General features: G+C 39.1%; 1 protein-coding gene across 5 annotated transcripts in view; it reads right to left on the bottom strand.

Moving 5' to 3' along the window:
• Positions 1 to 24902, bottom strand: part of rai14 (retinoic acid induced 14) — a 210030-nt gene that overhangs the window by 35168 nt on the left and 149960 nt on the right. For all 5 annotated transcript variants that reach the window (XM_073064192.1, XM_073064191.1, XM_073064194.1 and 2 more), the window contains 3 exons: positions 19262 to 19368; positions 7505 to 7692; positions 1797 to 1825 (listed from right to left, as the gene is read on the bottom strand). In XM_073064192.1, the coding sequence (XP_072920293.1) occupies positions 1797 to 1825; positions 7505 to 7692; positions 19262 to 19368 (324 nt within the window). The remainder of the gene's footprint in view (positions 1 to 1796; positions 1826 to 7504; positions 7693 to 19261; positions 19369 to 24902) is intronic.

Raw genomic sequence — 24902 nt, 5'->3', positions numbered from 1 at the left:
GTCAGACCTCCAGCTATAATAACACCCTTTCAAACCTGTCTTCTATGGGCAAACCAGTTCTAAATCCAAACATGCAATCCACTTTGAATACCATGCATCTTCGTTGTCTGAATCAACCTATCATAAGGGGCCTTAACAAATGCCTTTCTATAACGTTCTCTGCCTTACTCTAATCAAGCTTCAAGAGACATTTGGATAGGTACTGTATATGGAGAGAGGGACATGGAAGGTTATGGGCTGAATGCAGGCAACTGGGACCAGCCGGGAGGATGCTGTGGTCAGCATTGACCAGTTGGGCTGAAGGGCCTATTTCCGAGCTGTATGACTAAAACCTGACCCAAGTTCGTAAGGTATAACCTGCTCAGCACAAAGCCATGCTGATTGTCCATAAACTCACCAGCACCTCAAGTAGATGCAAAATACTCCTTGGCACTATTGTCAAAAAGAGGGAATTTATCCAATCATTCCATGGGTACAGGTTGAAACACGGCAGCAAGGTCAGGCCCAGAGCGTATCGAAGTGACAGGGCCCAGTCCTGGGTTGGGGAACAACCCGATGTTTGGACAATTTAAGTGCCAGGTCAGATTGAAAAGGTCGTTGAGAGCAGAGGTACAGATCAGGTCAGCTCTGCTTGCTGCTCTACGACATTCACTGGGCTCTGCATTGATCTGAGGCTGTGGCCTGTTCCGGCTGCAGTGTCTGTGGACTCACTTTTGTTCTGAATGTCATTTGCTCATTTTTATTGCTTGCACAACCTTTTCCCCGTACACACTGGGTGTTTGACAGTCTTTTATTTTAATGGGGTCTTTTGGGTTTCTTTGTTTTGTGGCTGCCTGTAAGGAGACAAATCTCAAGGTTGCATAATGTATACATCCTTTGATAATAAATGTACTTTGAACAATAGAAACTTAGCCTTGATCTCCTTTTGCAGCTTATGGGACCATGGCACCTGTATTACAGTTAGTGTATTTGCCATATTATATCAATGACTACTTGAATACATTTTTCAGTGCACTTCATTCGATTTTAAATACCTCATTCTGAATAATTGCAAGAACACCAAGTGTCTTACTTAAGCAGCAGTTTGGAGAAAGACACACAGATGTAGTGAACATTCAATCATCTTAGCAGCAAAATGCATTAAGGCAGTAATGGTATTTGAAGGACCAAGGTTGGCTGAACGTGAACTACTGGAATCCAACAATTATTCTTTATGCTGGTAAATTAAACCTTCAATTGACTTGCACAGCTAAGTACTGAATAACTGCACTAATGGTTCTCTAGGCTTCTCAGGGCACTTAATACAGTTGACTGAATTGAAAACTCAATCAAGCCGAGTTTTTGTGCAGACCAGAAACGTCATACACTAAGCAAAAATGTATAATGAATTTAGAATAAAAGTGAACGGTTACACCTTTTACAAATTCAGGTTTTTTTTAGCCATCTTGAAATTTGCAAAGCTTAATTTACTGCCAGAATTACTATGTCAGATAATTATTTTTACAGCCTTGATCATCACACCCTCATTCAGCTGAAGGACACAGAATATATGTAGAATAAAACAGGAGTACAAGAAAAATGTTTTTTTTAAAGCACATCAAAAGACGTACTAAACTAGTGTTACAAATCTAGAATTGTGATTAATATAAAAAGGGTGAGGGAGATAAATGTCAAAGCAAATAACTGATATATATTGCTGATAGGTCTGTCTTGAAATATGTGAAAACAATAATGCAGTCATTATCAGTGTCATCTTTAAATAAACTGCCATGTTACATCAAAGGTTTAAGCATTACCTGTTTGGATATTTGTGCAGATTTCATATCTGGTTAAAAAAATAAAAAATAAAAAAAATTAATACATTATGACAAGGTCAATACAAACTAATCATTTAGTAAAGTGCTTCAAGTTTAGCAATGATGATGACTCTGAGTCACCAAATAGCATGATGTAATTACACTGGTCTTAATTTTCTACCTCAAATACTGAATGATGTTGCTAATTTTTACTTGGGTCTGTGTGACTCATTGTTATTGTGAAGGTGTCATACTGGTCGCCATGGAAATAAATTTGCCTACATTTCATACACAAGTCTTATCACCATTCCACAATCCATTCAGTGACCACATTGATCAGATACTGCACTAAAACCTACCACGTTACACATAATTTCTTATGTTATTAACTTCTGCAGTTCATTTATTACAAGTTAATTCTCATTGTTAAGTGTAGGTAACTATCACAATTAAATATATTCAAAGCTTCGTTTTTGAAAAAGTGGTTTGCATTTATTCTAGTTACTACCTGCGAAAGATTTTGTTTTAAAACTGAATGGTTTATGTTAAAGTCAGAAAAAAATACGCAAGGGTTCATTAAATTGCGAGTTAGTGTAAATTGTAGCCTATGCAACTTTTTGGACCTGGTCATCAGCACCAAGTTATGTATCTCTCTCAAAACACGTGTATCCTATTTTTAGAGAAATTAAAGATTTAAAGTTTAGCTTTATTTTGGCACACATACATCAAAGCGTAGAGTGAAAGGCATCATTTTGCCCTGATGAGTGACCATCTGGCTCTGTAAAGCGATGTGCTAACCACTACGTTACCATGCTGCCATACAGTTATGCTCAAGCAGGTTTAATATCTATTCCAAATTTGCCTAGTTGATCTTTTAAGATCTGTTGGGACAAGTGATGGCTAGGACTTAAGAGCCATGGAGTTGTACAGTGCAGAAACAGGCCCTTTGGCCCATCTCCTCCATGCTGACCAAGGTGCATATCTAAGCTAGTCCCATTGCCAGTGTTTGGTGTAGATCACTCTGAAACTTTCCTAAACTATGTACCTCTCCAAATGTCTTTTAAACATTGTAATTGTTCCTGCCTACTCAAACTAAATGGAATAGGTTTGCAAATGTTACATTCCTCTTTGTTGTGGATGTTATTTGCATTTCATGTTACTTTTTCCAGTTAATTATTTTCTTGCATTAGTTCTTTGGGACTACTGTACATACTGTACCAAACAGAAATGACGTAAAAAACATTCAAAAGGGGTAAAGTCTCAAGTTGCTTTGGCTGGCAAGAGATCAGGCAGGAATTGAAGTGCAAGCAGACACAAATCTAATCCCTCTGATCTGCTTGTCTTCATGTTGTGACTGAGATCTTTAACATGGCAAGTGGGACCTTTGAAGGAAGGCAGCAAATCTGAGCCTGCCTACCCTCTCAGAGAATACCAAACCTCTGGAATTCTTTGCCCCAAAGTGTTGCAGAGGCCAGGGTATTAGAGACATACAGTACTGTGCAAAAGTCTAAGGCACCCTAGATTTTTTTTATGTTTCAGATGGTATGGCCTCAACATTATTGAGGCTGTCTGGAACTACCCAGAGAGACAGAAGCAAAGTTCTAAGTAAAATTTATTATCAGAGTACATACATGTCACCACATACAACCCTGTGATTCTTTTTCCTGCGAGCATACTTAGCAAATCTATAGAATCTGCTATTCTATAGATAGCAAATCTATAGAATTTGCTATAGATTCCTGTAAATAGGATCAATGGACAAACTGTACAAATCTAGAAATAAAAAGATAGCAATAAATAACACACATGAAATAACAAGATAAAGAGTCCTTAAAGTGACTTGTGGGAACATCAAAGATCGAATGCGTCTAGTTATTCCTTTTGTCTAAGAGCCTGATGTTTGAGGGGTAGTAAATGTTCTTGAACCTGGTGGTGCGAGTCCTGAGGCTCTTGTACCTTTTACCGGATGGCAGCAGTGGTAAAGCATGGTCTGGGTGGTGAAGATCCCTGATGATGGATGCTGCTTTTTTACGGCAATGTTTCACATAGATGTGCTCAAAGGTTGGGAGGTTTTACCCATGATGTACTAGGCTGAACCCACTGCCTTTTGTAGGATTTTCCACTCAAAGGCACTGGTGTTCCCATAGCAGGCCGCAATGTAGCCAGTCAGTACACTTTCCACCACACATCTATAGATGGTTTCTGATGACATGCTGAATCTCCATAGATTCCTGAAGAAGAAGAGGCACTGTTGTGCTTTCTTTGCAATAATTATATGATGAGTCCAAGACAGGTCCTCAGAGACAGTGATCCAGAGTTTTAAAGTTACTGACCCTCTCTACCTCTGAATCTCCAATGATTACTGGCTCATGGACCTCTGGTTTTCCACTCCTGAAGTCTACAATCGGTTCCTTGGTTTTAATGATGTTGAGTGAGAGGTTGTTGTTATTACACCACTCAGTCAAATTTTCAATTTCTCTCCTGATTCGTCACTACCTTTGATGCAGCCCACAACAGTGGTGTTGTCAGCAAACTTCTATATGGTGTTGGAGCTGTACTTAGCCACACAGAGGAGTAAAGCAAATAGAGTAGGAGGCTAAGTACACATCCCTGCAGTGCTCCTGTGCTGATGGAGATTATGGACGAGATGTTTTTGCCAATCCAAACTGACTGGGGTCTACAAGTGAGGAAATCCAGGATCCAATCGCACAAGGGGATGTTGAGGCCCAGGTCTTTAAGAGTTTACTGACCAGTTTTGAGGGGATGATGGTATTAAATGCTGAGCTGCAATCAATAAAGAGCATCCTGATGTATGCATCTTTGCTGGGAGATGTTCCAGGGTTGTGTGAAGAGCCAATGAGATGGCATCTGCTATAGAACGAGACAGCCAAAGTCTGCAGAAGATCTGTGGCAAGTTCTCCAAGATGCTTGGAACAATCTACCCCCTGATTTTCTAACAAAACTGCTTAACAGTGCACCTAAGAGAATTGATGTAGTTTTAAAGGCAAGGGTGTGGGAAGGGTCTCACCAAATATTGATTTAGTTTTTCTATTGTTTACTGTTCTTTATAGTAAATCTTTTGATACTTTGAAAAGTTTCATTTCATTATTTCTGAAAACATTACAGAATTCTGTTTTTCCATGCACTGAAGAATTTTGCACAGCACTGTAAGTATTTGAAAGATCAAGGACATTAGGTTTATGGAAAGTGGCACATCAGAGGAGTAGAGGCCTATTCTGCCATTTTCATGCGTTCTTATATCACAAGGCTTCTCAAGGCACAAGCTTGTGCCTCAACACTAACTGTGATGTATCACAAGTCAGAGGAACTGTAATAAATATATTTAATTTTAGGCTTTTATGCACAACAACTTCTCAAGCTGCATTTATTTTAAATTGTTGTGATGCTGTGAAATCATTCCCAGAGCACAGTACGATTGAAAAAAATCTCCTAATTAAAGTTCCTAGAACAATATCACAGGCTGTAGATAATGCAGATAACAAATTCAGTATCTGACTTCACCTGTGCAAACATATACTGGGATATTAATCAGGAATTTTTAAATTGAAAACAAAATTCATTCAGCAAAATATGGTGTCGATCTATGGAATAAATACAGCCGTGGCAAATATGGCGCCAGACATCACTTATGGGAAAGTGAGAAATAAAAGTGATTAATAATGTATCAATAAATTTTGAAAAATAAAATAATGAAAACAATGAAAAGGAAATAATGATTTAATTCGTTCACAAAAGAAAGCATTCATAGTGAGACACAGATCCTTTGGCTCACTGAGTCCATACGGTCTATTGGCCTCCCATTTCACAGTAATATTGTATAAATCCCAATTTTTATTCTTCTCACATTCAACTCTTCCCAGATTCTACACAAAATGATTAAATTAGAGTGGTCGGTCAATTAACCAACCTAAACCTTCCCCCTCTCCTGGTTTCATCGTTCACCTACCAACTTGTACTCACTCCCTCCCCCACCCACCGTATTCTGGCTTCTGCCTCCTTCCTTTCCAGTCCTGATGAAGGGTCTTGGCCCAAAGGTCAATTCTTTATTCCTCTCCATAGATGGTGCCTGACCTGCTGAGTTCCTCCAGCATGTTACTCTGGAGTCTCTTGGCTGAATCTGACATTCCAAGGGAGGGAATTCTGTGAACAACGTAATCGTCTTCCCAAAGTACTGCCAAAGTGGCTGAGGTACATCGTGTAAAACTTTAAATGAACACAAACTGGTCCTAATATTTGTTTTAATTTTTTTTTCAAATTGCCAATCTGCTGCTTTCCAGGTAACTGACAATGAAACCTTTGTTAGCTTTCTTAGACTTCCTTTTGACATAGGAATTGGGAATAACAACTGATCCCAAAGGAAAGGGACTGCAAAGAAATCCAGGTTTTCCAGGACAATGACCTGAGAAAGAGAGGAAATTACATCCTCACTGCAGTCGATTAGAGAGGTCACATAATACTTCCAACTTGAGAAGATGGGTCACTGGGTCCGTTTGCCAAACTTTGTGTTCACCACATATTATATGGCCACGGTCACAAGGTGGGTGGTGGGTGGACATCCAGTTGGACAACCTGACCCACTGGATGTACCTTCATCAAGAAACTATAGAAGCTGAAAAAAGATTGCTCACCATTACTGCAAGTCCAACCTACTCAGCAAGGACTATGTCCTCAGAATATACTTGAAAAACAATTTTTAAATTTATCTTGTCTCTTTTTCTCTGCTGACAAGGACAAGGTACATATTCTATGGATGTTTAGAATCAAGTAGAGAAAAGGCTGATGTACAAACTCTCATCATATGTCCACCTGATGGCAGTATAACACAAATGTAATTCCTACAAGCCAACAAATTTCAATAATTAAACCCTTTACAATTTTCACATATTATATATATACACACACACATGTGTTTGTGTGTGTGTGTGTGTGTGCGCGCGCGCGCGTGGGAGAGAGAGAGAATTTTTTTTTGCTTGCTATTTTAAATGTACTTTGTATACTTAGCACCTTGGCCACAGAGGAACACTGTTTCATTTGGCTATATTCCTGTACAGTTGAATGATAATTAAACATGAATTTGATTGGAATCATCTGTAATTCACCTTGAAAAGGTTAAAAAGTGTGCCTGAATAACAAGGCCTAAGGCAGCCCAATTTTGGACTTCAGCCCTGACTTCATTGTGTGGAGCAATGGAGGTGACGGCAGTTGTAGATGAACGAGATTAAACAGCATGGTGGCCTCAAATCTTCAAATACAGATTCAGGTCAGCATCAGAAACAGAACACTGGAATGGAGGAAAGAGGTTCCAGTACTTACTGACCTGGAACAAGAATTGGAGGCTGTGCCAATCGTTAGTTACTTATCAACCACTGGGATTTCACTTGACGCAAACCCAGTGTGTGTTTACTTACAATGCAACAGCAACTACAATTCAGATATGGTACATGGGCTGTGAGTACTTTGGGACATCTAAGAGATAGTAACGAGTCTAGACATATACAAGAGTTTCCTTTCCTTCAAGTCACTATGTTACCAGAAATGTTAATAACGCGTTTTTTAATAACATGTAATTACGCTAAATGCAGGAAGCAGGATATTCAAACTGATGCTTCATATTTCTAGAACAGTGATCTACCACTGAAAATTGATTTTGCATAAACTCAAAGGCTTCCTCGATTATAAGCACGTACCAGGATCCTCGGGGACCTTTCTAAGTGCAGCCTGAAGGAGATTTAGGATATCGGCATTTCCTGAGAGCTTGCAGTAATGGAGTGCATCATGACCCAATGCATCTACTAACGTCAGACTGGCACCCTTCTTGACTAAAATCTCGACAGCATTTCCACTACCATGTTCACAGGCCAGCATTAAAGCAGTCCTAGGTGCAAGAGAAAGAACAAAAAAATATGATGCTCTCAAATGTCCTCTGTACATACATAAGCTTTCATGAGTTTTGATGTTAGGTGATTACTAAGTACATTACAGATTTGTTTTTTTGACCCTGGGAAGTAAAATGGCATAAATAAAGACCATAATATGACAAGACATAATTAGGCCACTTAGCCCATCCAATTCTGAAGACTGAAGGCACATACCCAATGATTCAGCAACAATTTCTTCCCCTCCATCATCTCATTTCTGAATGGACATTGAACCTGTGAACACTACCTCCCTAATGTTTTTATTTCTATTTTTGCAATGCTTATTTAACTATTATATATACACACACACACACACACACACACATATATATACACACACACACACACACACACACTGTAATTCACAGGTTTTTTCTACTATCATGTATTGCATAGTACTGCTGCCGAAAAGACAACACATTTCATGATATATACCAGTGGTATTAAACCTGATTCGGAGTCTGCTCCGCTATTCCTTCATGGTGGATTTATTACCCAATTACTTAAAATTATGCCCTTGTGTGTTAGTAATTTCCAATCTGGAATTGTGATAGAATTCTCTCCATTTCCTCAATGATACCTTCATCTCCAACGGCACTCATGAGGTTAAGTCGGGAAATAATTATGAGTTGATTCCAATCCTCAGTTTAAAAAAACCTAAGCATTCGAGGGCAGGGGTTCCCAACCTGGGGTCCCATGGTCGGGCTCAATGACATAATAAAAGTTGGGAACCTTGTTCTAGGATAGGGGTAGGCAACCTATGGCCGGCGGGGGTTTCCAGCAGGCGTAATTCATTAATTTGAGGCAAAACATAACTGGATGTATTTAAATGGATAATTCCCATATTTCAAGTTTTTTATGGCATTTATCTGGCCCACCGTCCGCTCATTAATACACGATCCGGCCCACAGAGGCAAAAAGGTTGCCGACCCCTGTTCTAGGACAATGTAACTAACCGGCAATCGCCTCAGAACTCGGTTGGATTCATTCCTCCAGTTCCAAAAACTCGGTCCTCCATTCATACTTAACATTTAGGTTCAGCTAGACTGTTACAATACAATTTAGCTACAAAATCAGTACACTATGATAACTGTTGATATACCAGACAGAAGCAGCATTTTTTCTGAATGTGGGCATGCTTGGAATATGAAAGTTCATGGTGGAAGCAATCTGAAGTAATTGATGTTTGCACCACCTAAACAACTGGTACAGTGAAGTGTAATATTGCAGTCCCAACCTATCTCCAATAGGAACTCCATTTTCCCAGTTCCATCATTTCCATTTTATTTGATCTGATGATTCATAGAAGTGCCTCTCCATCAGGGATTCCTAAATTGGGGTCCACGGACGCCTCGGCTAATGGTAAGGTTCACTGCCATAAAAAAAGGTGGCAACCCCTATTCTACATTGTCATGCTTCTTGAACTACGGCTTCTCCCTAACGGAACTGACAGAGGCCTTGTCCACCTAATCTAGTTCTGCTCTCAACCACAGAACATTACAGCACAGAAACAGGCCTTCTAGCCCTTCCTGGCTGTGCCGAACCATTTTTTTGCCTAGTCCCACTGACCTGCACCTGGACCATATCCCTCCATACCCCTCTCATCCATGTACCTGTCCAAGTTTTTCTTAAAAAAATGAGCCCGCATTTACCACTTCATCTGGCAGCTCATTCCACACTCCCACCACTCTGTGTGAAGAAGCCCCCCCAATATTCCCTTTAAACTTTTCCCCCTTCACCCTTAACCCATGTCCTCTAGTTTTTTTTCTTCCCTAACCCCAGGGGAAAAAAGCCTTTCTCCTTCTGGATAAAGCATGGATGAAGTTCTGCTGGTTTTCATCTTCTACTCCTCTTTCTGCATTCAAACATCTCTCTTAAAGGCGGCATGGTAGCGTAGTGCTTTATAGCTGCAGCGAACAGATTTCAATTCCCACCACTGTCTGTAAGGAGTTTGTACATTCTCCTCATGATTGCTTGAGTTTCCTCCGGGTGATCCAGTCTCCTTCCACATCCCAAAGATTAATTGGTCACATGGGTGCCATTGGGCAGCATAGGCTTCTTAGGCTGGAAGACCCTGTTACCATGCTGTATCTCTAAATAAAGAAATAATTTTTTTTAAAAAATCAGGATTTTATCATTAAACACAGGGGTGGTTAAAAAGGCACATAAGTGTGTTGGCCTTCATAAGTCAGGGGGCTGAGTTCAAGAGCAGTGAGGTAAAGTTGCAGCTCTATAAAACTCTGGTTAGACCACACATGGAGTATTATATTCAGTTCTGATTGCTTCATAGGAAGCATGTGGAACCTTCAGTGAGGGTGCAGAGGAGATTTACCAGGATGATGCCTGGATTAGAAAAAAATACCTTAAGAGAAAATTTTGAGTGAACTAGGGCCTTTCTCTTTGGAGCGCAGGTGGATGAGAGGTTAAATTGATAGAGGTGTATAAGGTTATAGAAAACATAGGAAAACCTACAGCTCAATACAGGCCCTTCGGCCCACAAAGTTGTGCCAAACATGTCCCTACCTTACAAATTACTTAGGGTTACCCATAGCCCTCTATTTTTCTGAGCTCCATGTACCTGTCCAGCAGTCTCTTAAAAGACCCTATCACATCCGCCTCCACCACCATTGCTGGCAGTCTATTCCACGCACTCACCACTCTCTGAGTAAAAAACTTACCCTGACATCTCCTCTGTACCAATTCCCCAGCACCTTAAACCTGTGTCCTCTTGTGGCAACTATTTCAGTCTTGGGAAAAAGCCTCTGACTATCCACACGATCAATGCCTCTCAACATCTTATACACCTCTATCAGGTCACCTCTCATCCTCTATCGTTCCAAGGAGAAAAGGCTGAGTTCAACTCAACCTGTTTTCATAAGGCATGCTCCCCAAACCAGACAAGATCCTTGAAAATCTCCTCTGCACCCTTTCTATGGCTTCCACATCCTTCCTGTAGTGAGGCGACCAGAACTGAGCACAGTACTCCAAGTGGGGTCTGATCAAGGTCCTATATAGCTGCAACATTACCTCTCGGCTCCTAAATTCAATTCCACGACTGATGAAGGCCAATACACTGTATGCCTTCTTAACCACAGAGTCAACCTGTGCAGCTGCTTTGAGTGTCCTATGGACTCGGACCCCAAGATCCCTCTGATCCTCCACACTGCCAAGAGTCTTACCATTAATACTATATTCTGCCATCATGTTTGACTTTCCAAAATGAACCACCTTACACTTAACTGGGTTGAACTCCATCTGTCACTTCTCAACCCAGTTTTGCATCCTATCAATGTCCCACTGTAACCTCTGACAACCCTCCACACTGTCCACAACACCCCCAACCTTTGTGTCATCAGCAAACTTACTAACCCATCCTTCCACTTCCTCATTCAGGTCATTTATAAAATCACGAAGAGTAAGGGTCCCAGAACAGATCCCTGAGGTACACTACTGGTCACTGGCCTCCATACAGAAATGTCTCCTTGGATCCTATGCCTCCTTACTTTCTCAATAAGCCTTGCATGGGGTAACTTATCAAATACCTTGCTTAAATCCACATACACTACATCTACTGCTCTTCCTTCATCAATGTGTTTAGTCACATTATGTGAGGCATAGACAGTGGACCGCCAGCAACTTTTTCCTAGAGTGGCAATGGCTGATACCAGAGGCTATCACTTTAACATATGTGGTGGAAAGTTTAGAGGGAATGTTGAAGATAAGTTTTAAAAAAAAAAATAGATTGTAAATTGCATTCTTAGCTGATACATTAGGGGCATTAAAGAGACACTTAAGCACATGGGTGAAAAAAATGGATGGTTATGAGCTACGCAGGAAAGATCATGAAGCAGGTTACACTGTTGGCACAATATCTTGGACCGAAGAGCCTGTACTCTGTTGTACTGTTCTATGTTGGCTTTAAACTAACAAATTATCTCTTTTTTCCAGTCCTAATACAAAGTCTTCAATCTGAAACATTAACTCTGTTGTTATTTTTACAAATTCTGCCAGAGCTGGTGTGCTTGAGCTATTTTCTAGGTTTTTAATGTATAATGATGCCGTAGGTAGCTTCTCACTTTAATGCAATAAGGACAAGTTTTTGAAACTAGGTTTCCAATGTCAGTACAGGACAGCGCCAAAAAAGGACATATTCTCGCCAACTGTATACCTCAGTAGTCAGTGGAATGGTTGAAAATATTTTGTCCCTCAGGCCCAAGTTATGGGAAATTTCTGGGACAGAATGGTTAAAAAATAAATTCTCCTGACTTAAAGTTGTGAATACTTTCCTCTTGCCAAACATTTTTCACTACGAAATTGTAATTATCTATAATTCCCATTCCCCTCTTGCCCTCCGATCTCAATGTCATCTGTCATGCATGATTCCATATCATACTCTTTTTTTATACATAATTTAAAGTCCCAAAATGTAAAAGCTTGTAGATTACGTTACAGTATACAGTTCCTTTATGAATAAATTCATGAGACCATAAGAGTTATAATCAGAACTTAACCTATTGAGTGCTCCACCATTTGATCATGGCTGATTTATTATCCCTCTCAACCCCATTTTCCTGTTTTCTCCCTGGAACCTATGATGCCCTTACTAATCAAGAACCTATCAAAGTTTCACCGTAAATTTATTAGTAAAGTACATATATGCCACCACATACCTCCCTGAGGTTCATTTTCTTGTAGGCATTCACAGTAAATACAAAGAAACACAGCAGAATCAATGAAAAACTGCACAGAGAGATGGACAAACAAGCAATGTGCGAAAGTCAACAAACTGCAAATGAAGAATACAAAATAATAAATAAGTGATAAACATTGAGAACACGAATTGTCGAGCCCTTGGCGAGTCTGGGATTTGTAAAGGCAAGAGACTGCATATTGACCAAAGGACCAGATGGATCTAAACAACGATCACATCATATTACTAATTTCATGCTTATGTAAGCAGTTGAATTTAAAGCACAGAGCTACTGTGATGAAACTCCATTTCACATCACCAAGTCAATGAGTGAAGCTTCTGAGGACAAGTCAGCACCTTAACCAAGCTGCTGTATCCTCATGATGAACATGTTGGGCTATTACAAATGTGCTTGCATATTCTATGCTATCTACAGTCACTGGTGTTCCAGATCATTTTCCCATGGCATCCATCTTTAACATGTGGTGTTACATGAAAGCAGCGAATGCTACTTTGAGAAATGTTTGTAGTGAATCTCTGATTGGCATAATTGACTTGCAATCTCCATCTTAAGACCATAAAATGTAGTGGTAGAATTAGCATTTCTGTTTTATTATCCCTCAACCCCATTCTCCTGCCTTCTCCCCATAAAATTTGACACCCTTACTATTCACAACCTAAATACAATGGATTCCGGGTAATTGGGACACACTGGGACCAGTACATTTTGGCCCAATTAAGTGTCTGTCTCAATTACATACTTAGTTAAATAGGTATAAAAAAGACAAACTGAGTAACAATGATGTATTTAAATAAAATGTTGAACAAATTAGGACACTGCAACACTATAAAACTGTGTATTAGTTCCCAATAGTTATCAATAGAGGAATTCATCCAAATCATGTTCTTTTGACTGTAAATGAACAAAATCAGTGCAGACACCTGGTGCAGGTAACAGACTGCCTTCATACAACGCTGTCAGTGACTGCATCCTCAAAATCTTTATTTTCACTGTAACATTCAATATTTTTCAAGGTAGGTTCACTGCTTTCAAGTTATACCACACATTAAAGATGGATGCCATGGGAAAAGGATCACAAACACCGGAGACTGTAAATAGCATAGAATAGCCAAGCACATTTGCAATAGCCCAGCATATAGTCAAGTCAAGTCAACTTTTATTGTCATTTCGACCATAACTGCTGGTACAGTGCATAGTAAAAATGAGATAACGTTTTTCAGGACCATGGTGTTACATGACACAGTACAAAAAAATAGACTGAACTACGTAATAAAAAAAACAGAGAAAGCTACACTAGACTACAGACCTACACTGGACTGCATTAAGTGCACAAAAACAGTGCACGCATTACAATAAATAATAAACAGGACAGTAGGGCAAGGTGTCAGTCCAGACTTTGGGTATTGAGGAGTCTGACAGCTTGGGGGGAAAAACTGTTACATAGTCTGGTCATGAGAGCCTGAATGCTTCGGAGCCTTTTCCCAGATGGCAGGAGGGAGAAGAGATATAATCATGGGTACAGCAACTTTGTTAAGGTACTGGACTTGTCTCTAGATATTGTTGATACCTTCAAATTCTCCATAGTTTCCAAATTATTGAAGTAGTGATATCATTTCGTTTTTATGCCTGGCTGTTTCTCCAAGCCTGAATGTTTGAAAACGCAGTGAGCAAAACAGTCCTGCACTGTCATACTGCTTATTTCATGCCAACTATTAGTGACAAAAAAAATGCTGCTTTTGGAACTCAAACACATGCAACTGATGCTATTTAAAAACTGTTTGCTTGAAGCATGGTGTAGTGTCCAACAGCCACTCAAGTGCACGCGACTGGTGCTAGTTAGAAACTATCTGGCAGCAGTCTCCTGTCTCAATGAAGTAGCAGAGTGTCCCAAATAAATAAAGGGAAACTCAGCTAGTTTTTGTTCTTTAGGAGTTGTCCCAAGTAAGCAGCTACTTTGATTAACCAATGGCCCAATTAACCGGAATCCACGATATACCCAATGATTTGGTCTCCACAACTCTCTGTGGCAAAGAATTACACAGATTCACCACCTTGTGTCTAAAGAACTTCCTTCTCATCTTCATTCTAAAGGGTTGTCCTTTTATTATGAGGTTGTGCCCTCTGGACCTAGACACCACTACTATAGGAAACATCCTTTCAATCCATCTCTTTCAATATTCGATAGGTTTCAATAAAGATACCTCGTCATTCTTCTAAACTCCAGCAAATACATTCCCAAAGCCATCAAATATTTCTCATACGTTAACCCTTTCAGTCCTGGGATGGTTCTCATGAACCTCTAGATCATCTCCAATGCCAGCAAATCCTTACATAGATAAGATGCCCAATACTGTTCACAATATTTCAAGTGCATTCCGACCAATGCCTTATAATATATATGCCTCATACAAGACAAAAGTAATAAATGTGATTCTGATTCTATCCACTACGAATCTGAACAGTGACATTTGAAAAAAGGCACTCCTCCATCAATAAATGCTTGTAGCAGGTCACTGCCTCAATTGGTATGCCGTAGACAAAATAAAAATAATGCCCTTGAAAAGTTAGCACAAAATATAACAGAAACTGATACTTCTGATTGTGCACCACATCTTGTTCTAACTTTAGGAATTAAATATTTTAGATGCCGTCTGAAAACAAGATAAAGAGAGGAAAAGAAAAGAAAACCTCAGAAGGTCTGAGCAATATTAAATGTATTTGATCATAACTTTATAATAGAAGACAAACTCAGCCATTAACAACAGTAGGTACCTCCGCCATCCAGAAAGCCCATAGCTTTTGTCGAAACTGAAGACTAACCAGAGCTTCAGCCCAGGTTACCAGCAGGCTTGCTCACTACAGCCTCTGACTGGCAACTGAAAGACTATCATGGCAAGCAATTAAAGTTCCCTTACTTCATCACATCATCATCCCTGAGACCTGACATGGTCATTCTGTCACAAACCTCAAAGCAGCTGGTCATGGTAAAACTGTCAGTGCCTAGGGAAGACCAGAATGAGGAGGTGTTTGAGCGCAAGGAAGTCAAAAACCAGGAGCTGGTAGAGCAGTTCCAGACGGGGCGACTTGGTGGAGGGCATGATGTGAGCCTAAAGAGGTAGGATGTAGAGGTCTTGCTGGCTACTCACTCTGCAGAACCTACTCTCTCCTTGGCATTATGGGGGTTGCAAAGAAAAGAGCTGTCAGGACCATTACAGAGGCTGTTGAGTGAGCCTCCAGATGGCTATGAATCAAGAGGTGCGACCCATAGACCAATTCCACTGGGGCATAAGCTGGGGCCTAATCAACCCTGGCTGGGTCGCCTCTGCGAGATTGATGTCGAAATACATGAAATACCTGATGACCCAGGTTACATCCCAGCAGATCCTAGTATGTACTGCAGCATCAAATTGCTATTAAATAGCCTTAATTGCTATTAAAGCAATTCCAACACATTAAGTAGAATTGGGTGTTTAATGTGCTAAATATGGATTATCAAAATTATCATGTTCCCATTCTGTTTTCTATCTTCAACCTCACCAACCAGAGAGAATGTACTTCGACTTTCATGTCTTGATTCTGTACAACTTGTAACCTGACTGTAATCTCAATTTACGGATATATTTAGTTATGTTTCTGTATAAAACTTAGGCTGTAATTTCACAGCAGCTGATTTTCATTGTATTTGTTATCTCACTCTGCCATAATTGATCAAAAGAAGCATTAGGACCGATGCATGAAGAGATATATCAATATTCCCTTAGTAGCTGACACACCATAAAATCTGATATTTGATGTGAGGTCTCAGGGATGTTGATGCGATAAAGTCAGGGAACTTTAATTGCATTCAGTTGCCAGTCAGACCCTGTGGTGAGCAAGCCTGCTGGTGATCTGGGCTGAGGCTATGGTTGGTCTCCAGCTTTGACAAAGTCTATGGGCTTTTCTGGATGGCAGAAGTACCTAATGTTGTTAGTGGCTGAGTTTGTCTTCTATTATAAAGTTATGCTCAGACTCGCTGAGGTTTTCTTTTTTCTCTCTCTTTATCTTGTTTCTGGGCGGCATCTAAAATATTTAACTCATTGTTATTTATAGTTTTCATAAATTCTATTGGATTTCTTTATTTCCTGTAAATGCCTGCAAGAAAAATCAATGGCAAGGTAGCACATGGCTTCATACGAGTACTTTGATAATAAACTTGCTTTGAACTATAGTACAAACAGAATCAAGCAGATTGTAAAAGAAGAAACAGATGAGGAGATAGCATCTTGGAACAGGGATCAATTGGGTCAGAAAAATAAGTTTTAAACCATTGTATATTTAGGCATCCTTTAAAACAACTTACATAAAGGGAATCTTTGAAAGTACTTCAAAGGATTGTACATGAGAAGGATTGTGTTTGTGAATAGTTTGTTGGCCTGTGCTAAATAGTGAGATAGTTAATAGCCAGAATTATAATATGGAGTATATACTCACCTTTTGATTTGAACGCTCCTTTTCAAAACATGTATGCAGTAGAACCTCCTTTCAAGTGCCTTAGTAGATTACACACGTTTAAAATTCAGAGCATTGACAACACAAGGAATTGCAAGCGGAAACTAGCCACAAAGCTCAAACATCTCTGCCAGCTTTGATCTCCATCCACCTTTCTTCATCAGGTCTTACCAACCAACTTATGCACTTCACTTCAACTTACCAGATCTTATCAGCATCTGCATGGTAAGTTCATTTTTAAGTAAATGTATAATCAAAGTACCATATATGTCACCTGAGACTCATTTTCTTGTGGGCATTCACAGAACAAAGAATTACAACAAAATCAATGAAAAACTACACACAAGAACTGACAAGGAACCCAAGTACAAAAACAAGGCAAACTGTGCAAATGTTAAAAAAATATACTAACAATGATAAATAGATAAGTAAATAAATAGCTTCTTTTACATCTGTTTTTCACCTTCAATGTGTTTGTGAGACTGTTTAAGCTCGTAATTTATAGCTTGGAGATCATCTGAGTGATCCAGCTCTCTCTGCTGGCTCCAAGATTCCAGGACGTGAGCACATACCCGGATGGCCTCTATGTGAAGAAACTTCAAGATGGGGAGTGAGCCGATGTTCAACTCCATTCCGCTGTTTAAAACGTCTATTAATTGCCGATTAAAGCACCAAGGAAGACTGAGACTTCGAGGCGAACGCAGAATATGAGCGAGTTTCCGTGCCGACTGCCTGCCTTTTGATCGCTGCTGGAGAGGGAATCTGTGAGCAGCCTGTCTCTGTGTGGCTTGCTGTGCTAGGTGGGTAGGCCTCTCTGCCTCGTGTAGAGTCCCTCTCTTTTGATGAATGCCGGCGATGTCGTAGGATGGTTCTGCATTTATGGATTGAACTAATGTGCTTATGGACCGTGGACTTCTTCAGACTTATGGTTTTCATATCCTGTGTTTTTTAAAAAAAAAATTGGCAATTCCTTTTCCATTTTGTTGTGCCAAGGGAGGGGTTTGGAGGTTGATGTTCTATTTGTGTTCTGTTAGTTTTGTGTGTGGAGGAGGTTTTTTTTAAATGGGGTTGATGTTTTGTACGGGGGAGGGGTTTTTGGGGTGGGGGTTGATGATTGGGACATCGCTCTTTTTTGTACAAAAGGGGTGGGTTTGATGTTTCTCTCTGAATGACTTTCATGTTCTTTTTTCGTATTGAGGCTATCTGAAGAAGACAATTTTCAGAGTTGTCTATGGATACATACTTTGATAATAAATGAACCTTTAATAGGAAGAACGCGAGTTGTAAAGAGTCATGTTGTTGGAAGTTCCAGATTATAATTTGAAGAAACAGCTCTTCATTGAATTCTTACTGGGTTTCTTAATGACAATATTAAATTCTTAATTTTCAATGGAAACTAAATGATCATGAACAAAATCAAGAAAAGTGATAATCTGTATCAGTTTAGTGGTTCCAGACTTCATAAACTTTGGGTAGCTCAGAAAAATATTGGATTTAAAATAGTCATTTAAGGAAATTACATGCTTCAGTTGTTTAGAGACACACAGTATATTTAAATGCCCACATGCCAAAAGTTGAACATTTCAAGAACCTTGTGTTTGTTTAAAATTATGAAAGGCATAAATAAGGTGGATGGTAACAGTTCTTCCACCAGGGTAGGGGAGACCAAAACCAGGTGGCACAGGTTTAAGGGTGAGAGGGGAATGATTTAAAAGAAACCTAAGAACCGCCTCTTTCAACATAGAGGGTGGAGAGTATGTAGAATGAGCTGCCAGCAGAAGTAGTTGAGGAAGTTACAACATTACCATTTAGAGAAACACTTGGATAAGTACATCTGAGTGAGGCTTAGGCTGAACACAGGAAATTGGGACGAGCTGGCAGGGCACCATTGTCAGAAAGGACTAGTTGGACCACCAGGTATTGCTCCATGACTCCGTCAAGGATCTTGAAATGAAACTCTTTTGGGTTTTGCTCCAAACTGATGCATTAATGCCTGGTGACAATGATACAGACTGGTTATTTGCTGAAAACTGATGCACAATATCCATTTTTATTACAAATGGGTTAGGGCATTTGCAACCGCTGACTGTATTTAACTCTTTTCAAGAGAAAACTCAATGGGCCAAATGGCCTAATTCTGCTCCTATGTCTAATGGCCTTTTTTGGTGCAGTTCCTCTCCCATTGCTTTAAATTACAACTTAATCCTGCTTCAAAGATATAATTCACTGACTTTAGGAGGAAGAGGAAGATTGTGGGAAAAAAGTGAAAAGATAAAATATTAATTATCTCCAATATTGTGAAATTACTATTTAACACAATTTTTACCTGCCATTCTTGTCTCGTGCATCCACATCTGCTCCTTGGTCTATCAGATAAAGACACACGTCAGCATGGTTGCCTTGTGCAGCCTGAATCAGTGGTGTAAAGCCTTCCTAGAGTTTCAAATAAAGGCAGAGTTGTGTATTAAATATTGCACATCTATTCAGCTCATATACGATTTTGCACTGCTAAATTCACACCTTGGAACAATAACTCACTATCTGAAGTATTTGAAATTTTATTAACAGACTGTATTTTTTTACATATGAAAAGAATCCCTAAATAAATTCACAGGTAAAATGGGACCCCAGGTGTATCAGTGAGCCAAGATTAGGATAAAGCCAGGTTTCATCAGCTGTCTAATATGACTGCTTTGTCCTGCCCTGCTCAATCAAATGTCAACTTGATTTGAAGGTAGCTATTTTTCAATGCTGTTTTTGGGCATTAAAATTATTTGGGTCACAGGGTTTCAATACTGTATTCAAATATTGTCAGTGCATCCAAACACAATAATGAATCAATTAAATATTAAAAAATTGGCATCGATGACAGTGCTAATTTCAAGGCAACACCAATAAAGATCATCCAGTTACTACTTTTGGTTAAACAACCCTAAAACCTTGTTGTGCACCTTTTCTTCTGTCTGCCACAAATGACGGGATTTCCTGCTAGCCACCCAGTTCAACTTGCCCTCGCTTTCCCGTTCCAACATATTGGTCCATGGCCTCCTCTACTGCCACTATGAGGCTGCACTCAAATTGGAGGAGCAACACTTCATATTCCATTTGGGTAGCTTCCAACCTGGTGCCATGAGGATCAATTTCATTAACCATGTATTATGACTCTCCATTAGCATACATTTATAATATTTGAAAACAATTTTGAAGCTTTTTTAATGCCAAATAAAGATGAGAATAGATGCCTTCAAATCACACTGACATTTGACATTAAACATTAAGGAACATCAAGAGTGCTGATTTTTCTTGTTTTTGAAAGGAGCTGTAATTCATTATATTGCTTTCCAGGTTACCAGGTCTGAAAAGTCAATATTGGTCATTCAAATATTCTAACCATCTTCACATTAAGAACACTTTCCATTGTTTAATGTGGAAAATGAGCTGTTCATAACAAACCCCATCAACAATGTGAGGCAAAGCATCATTTTCGGAAAATTAAAAACCAGTTAGACCTTTCTATTTTCAGTTCCAAAGGGAGTGTTACAGAAATAGCAATATCCCATGTTGATAACAGACATTTTTTAGTTTTTTGTACCCTTTTCATATTAACTACTTAAAATTTGACTGTTTTATGTGTTTATGAATCAGAATCAGATTTATCAGAATCAGCAGTTGGATCTACCTTTAAGTGTGACCTTTGATCAAACAACATTAATGACTGTAGGTTATCCAGTGCTCTTTAAAAATAATTAGAAGTTTAAAGCTAAAAGTAAATTTATTATCAAAATACCTATGTGTCACTAAATACAGTCCTGAGAGTCATTTTCTTGTGGGCCTATTCAATAAATCAACCATAGTAGAATCAATGAAAGACCAATGTGCAAAAGACAACAAACTGTCCAAAAATAAAAGAACTAATAATAATAATAATAAATAAGCAATAAACATTGAGTACACAAGATGAAGAGTCCTTGAAAGTGCGTGCATATTTTGTGGGAACAGTTCAGTTATAGGGCAAGTAAATATATCTCTTCTGATTCTAGACCCTGATGGTTGAAGGGTACTTACTGTTCCTGAACCTGGTGTGTGAGTCCTGAGGTTCCTGTACCTACTTTCTGATGGCAGCAGCAAGAAGGGATCATGTCATCGGTGTTGCAGATGCCTTATGATGTAGATGTATTCAATAGTGGGGAAGGCTTTACCCATGATGAACTGGGTTGTATCCACTGCTTTTTGTGGATTTTCTGTTCAAGGGCAGCGGTGTTTCCATACCAAGCTATGATGCAGCCAGTTAGTATATACAGAAATTATATACACACATCTATAGAAATTAGTCAAAGTTATAGATGTCACACCAAATCTTTGCAAACTCCTAATTAGAGGCACTTCTTTGTAATTGCACTTACATGCTGGACCCAGAACAGATTGTCTGAAATGATAACACTGAGGAACTTAATGTTGCTGACCCTCTCCACCTTTGATCCACCAATGAAGACTGCCTCATGGATCTTCAGTTTCCTCCTCCTGAAGTCAATAATCAGCTCCTAGATCTTGTTGATATTGAGTGAGAAGTTGTTGTTGTGGCACTATTCGGCCAAATTTTCAATCTCTCTCCTATATGCTAATTTGTCACCACCATAGATTTGGCCTGTGACAGTGGTGTCATCAGCAAACTTAACTATGGCATTAGAGCTATGGTTAGCCATACAGACTTAAGTGTAAAGCCACTTAACAAGGAGTTAAGCACAGAACCCTGTGGTGCACCTGCGCTGATGAAGATTGTGGAGGAGTTGTTGTTGCCAATCCGAACTGACAGATCTGCAGGTGAGGAAATCGAGGATCCACTTGTACAAGGAGGTATTGTTGTCTTGAAGCTTATTGATGAATTTTGAGGGGACGATGGTATTGAACGCCGAAATGTAGTCAATAAAGAACATCATGATGTATGCATCCTTGCTGTCTAGATGTTCCATTTGAGTGAAGAGCCAATGAAATGGCTTCTGCTGTGGACTTGTTGTGCTGATAGGCAAACTGGATTAGATCCAAGTCACTTCTCAAGTAGGAGTTGATATGTTTCATCACCAACCTCTCAAAATACTTTATTACCGTGGATGTAAGTGCTATTGGATGATAGCCATTGAGGCAGGATATCATGTTCTTCTTAGGCACCAGTATAATTGGAGTCTGCTTAAAGCAGGTGGGTACCTCAGACTGTCGAAATGAGTGATTAAAGGCCTCTGTCAACACCTCAGCCAGTTGATCTGCATAGGGCTTCAGTACTCGGCCAGGTACTCGATTTGGGCTTGGATGCTTTCCGTGGGTTAACACTCCTGAAGGATGCTCTCAGGTTGGCCTCAAAATCTGAAATCATAGGGTCATTGGGGGCTGTGGGAGTTCATGACAATTCCTCCATGTTTTGACGGTCAAAACAAGCGTAGAAGGGATTGAGCTCATCTGGAAGTGAGGCCCTGTTGTCACCTATGTCATTTGATGTCACTTTCTAAGAGGTAATAGCATTCAAATTCACCTATTTCTTATGTATATATAAAGTTTCAGTCATATCCATGAAAATATTTTACAGACAAAATACTGCTGGGCAATTAACCATTAGAAAGGAGTCTAAATCAGACAAAGAATTTATTAATTACGTTTTTAAATAGCCCATGCCAATTGTGAGGTTTTGATGGTGAGAGCTTGCATATTTCTTTTTCAAAATTTTCCACTATATTAGTTTGGCAAAAAAGTTCCAAGCAATATTGCAAGGCTCTTAATTCAGATTCATGGACTTAGTTTGAAAAGTATATAGTTTGATTTAATTATGAAATGATCATTTCATAGCTGACAAAGAATACAAGATAACATTTTTCCATAGAGAGATTTTACTCAAACAAGAGCTATAAAACTGATCCTTGTCCAACAAGCTTCAACTGTTTAAACATACTCTTCAATACTTAGTCATAACATTTAGCACAGCAAGTTGCCATAATGATTAACTTATAAAATACTGTTGTTCCTAATTCCATTGACAATTATGGTTAGAATATTTGAGTGATATTTGTTGACTTTTCTGCCCTGTTAACCCGGAATGCAAAGCTCCTTTCAAAAACTAAAAAAATCAGCACTCTATATTTTCCCAACAATACTCAAACACATGCAGAGAAGCTGCTGATCAGAGTATTCAGTACTAGAGTCAAGGTTGTCAAAATTTCCCCAAAGGTAATTTCATTCCTTCTGCTAGTGAAATGTCTAACATTTGCTTAGGTGCTTCGCACATATGGTCAACATCATGGTTACAAAAGAAGCGAGAAGAACGGTTCTTTGCTCAACAGGGCCATTCATTCATTCCTGCATTCATATTGTGCCAGTAAACTAAATTACTAAATTGCAACTCTGGAGAGTTGAAGAATTACTCCCGACAGTTAATATGGAAATATGTGATCAATGGGGAGGGGGGTGGTGATTGGGACGGAGCAGAAAGCATTTCCACCAGTTTTAGAGTGAAAGCATGTGCAATACAGACAAGAACATCTGGCTCACATCTGCAAGCTAAATATTATTATTTAAATAATATATTCAATCAATAAATGAACAACTACAACAATATAGTGCGCCAGGACCACCAGACTCAAAAACCGTTACTTTCCCCAAGCAGTAACAATGACTAACACCTCCACCCACCAACTCCACCACAAATTTATTACTTCCTGTCAGTCGACTTATGCACAACCAAGCGTCAATTTATGGACATACAATAAATCTATAAGCTAACATGTATTTATATTTACAGTGTGTTTTATTATTATTATTACTGTGTTAATTACCTCAAACGTGTTTTGTGCTGCATTGGATTTGGAGTAATAATTATTTTGTTCTTCTTACAGTTGTGTACAGTAAATGACATTAAACAATCTTGAATCTTGAGAGAGTTTCAAATTGGGGTTTCAAATAATCCATTTTAAGAACAGTTCCATTGTGAATACACACAGTATTTCTGAACAGGATGAAGTGACTGAACAGAACAAAATTCCTCTTTCTGGTCATGGAAACAAAGAGCTTTTTAAACTGAAAAGAAATTCTCTTTCATTCTGTGGGTTTTGTGGTCCTTATGGAATCTTTACATGTGTAATGTGAATTTTCTACAGACACGTCTCATAGTTCTTCACTGAGAGAATACCATAGGAACAGATGTTGAAATGTCGATCATTACTGCACAAATTAGAAACTGAATTATTTTAGTCATGACTTTGCACTATTAAAGTCCAAATAAGCTTTGGAAAATATTTTAATAATTTTTTTGCCATATGCACATCAATGGAAGCTGCACAGTTTTTGCCAATATACTGTTCCAGTGGACAGTTTGTAAAACACACAGTAACGATTGACATTTCAGCATTTATTCTTATGGTATGGTCACAGTGGACAGTCCGGTACAGAAACAGGCTCTTCACTCCAAAATGTCTGCGCTGACCATAATGCCAAATTAAACTAAACCTATCTGCCTGCACATGGTTCATATCCCTCCATTTCTTCCATATTTATATTTCAATGTATGTTAAACATCACTATCATGTCTGCTTCCACCACCACCCCTGGCAGTATGTTCCAGACATCTAAACTTCGAAAAAAAAATTACCCTACTCATCTTGTTTTATCTTTGCCCCTTTCATCTTAAAGCCATTTCTGCCATGTTGCAAATGACTATTTATCCTACGACACTCAATTTGATAAACTTCTGCCAAGTCTCCCCTCAACTTCCAACACAATCCAACTTCTCCTTGGTTCTAATACTCTTTAATCCAAGCAACTTCCTGATGAATGTCTTCTGCATATGTCCAAAGCCTCTACATACTTCCTGTAATGAGGCGACCAGATCCGTGCACAATACTCCAAATGCAGCTTGACTTCCTGACTATTATACTCATTGCCTGGACCACTGAAGGCAAGCAGCTTTATCTTCTTGTGTTGCTATA

The sequence above is a fragment of the Hemitrygon akajei genome, chromosome 13, assembly GCF_048418815.1.
Source record: "Hemitrygon akajei chromosome 13, sHemAka1.3, whole genome shotgun sequence".
In the NCBI taxonomy this organism is placed as follows: domain Eukaryota; kingdom Metazoa; phylum Chordata; class Chondrichthyes; order Myliobatiformes; family Dasyatidae; genus Hemitrygon; species Hemitrygon akajei.
This window is presented reverse-complemented; position numbering and strand designations above follow the sequence as displayed.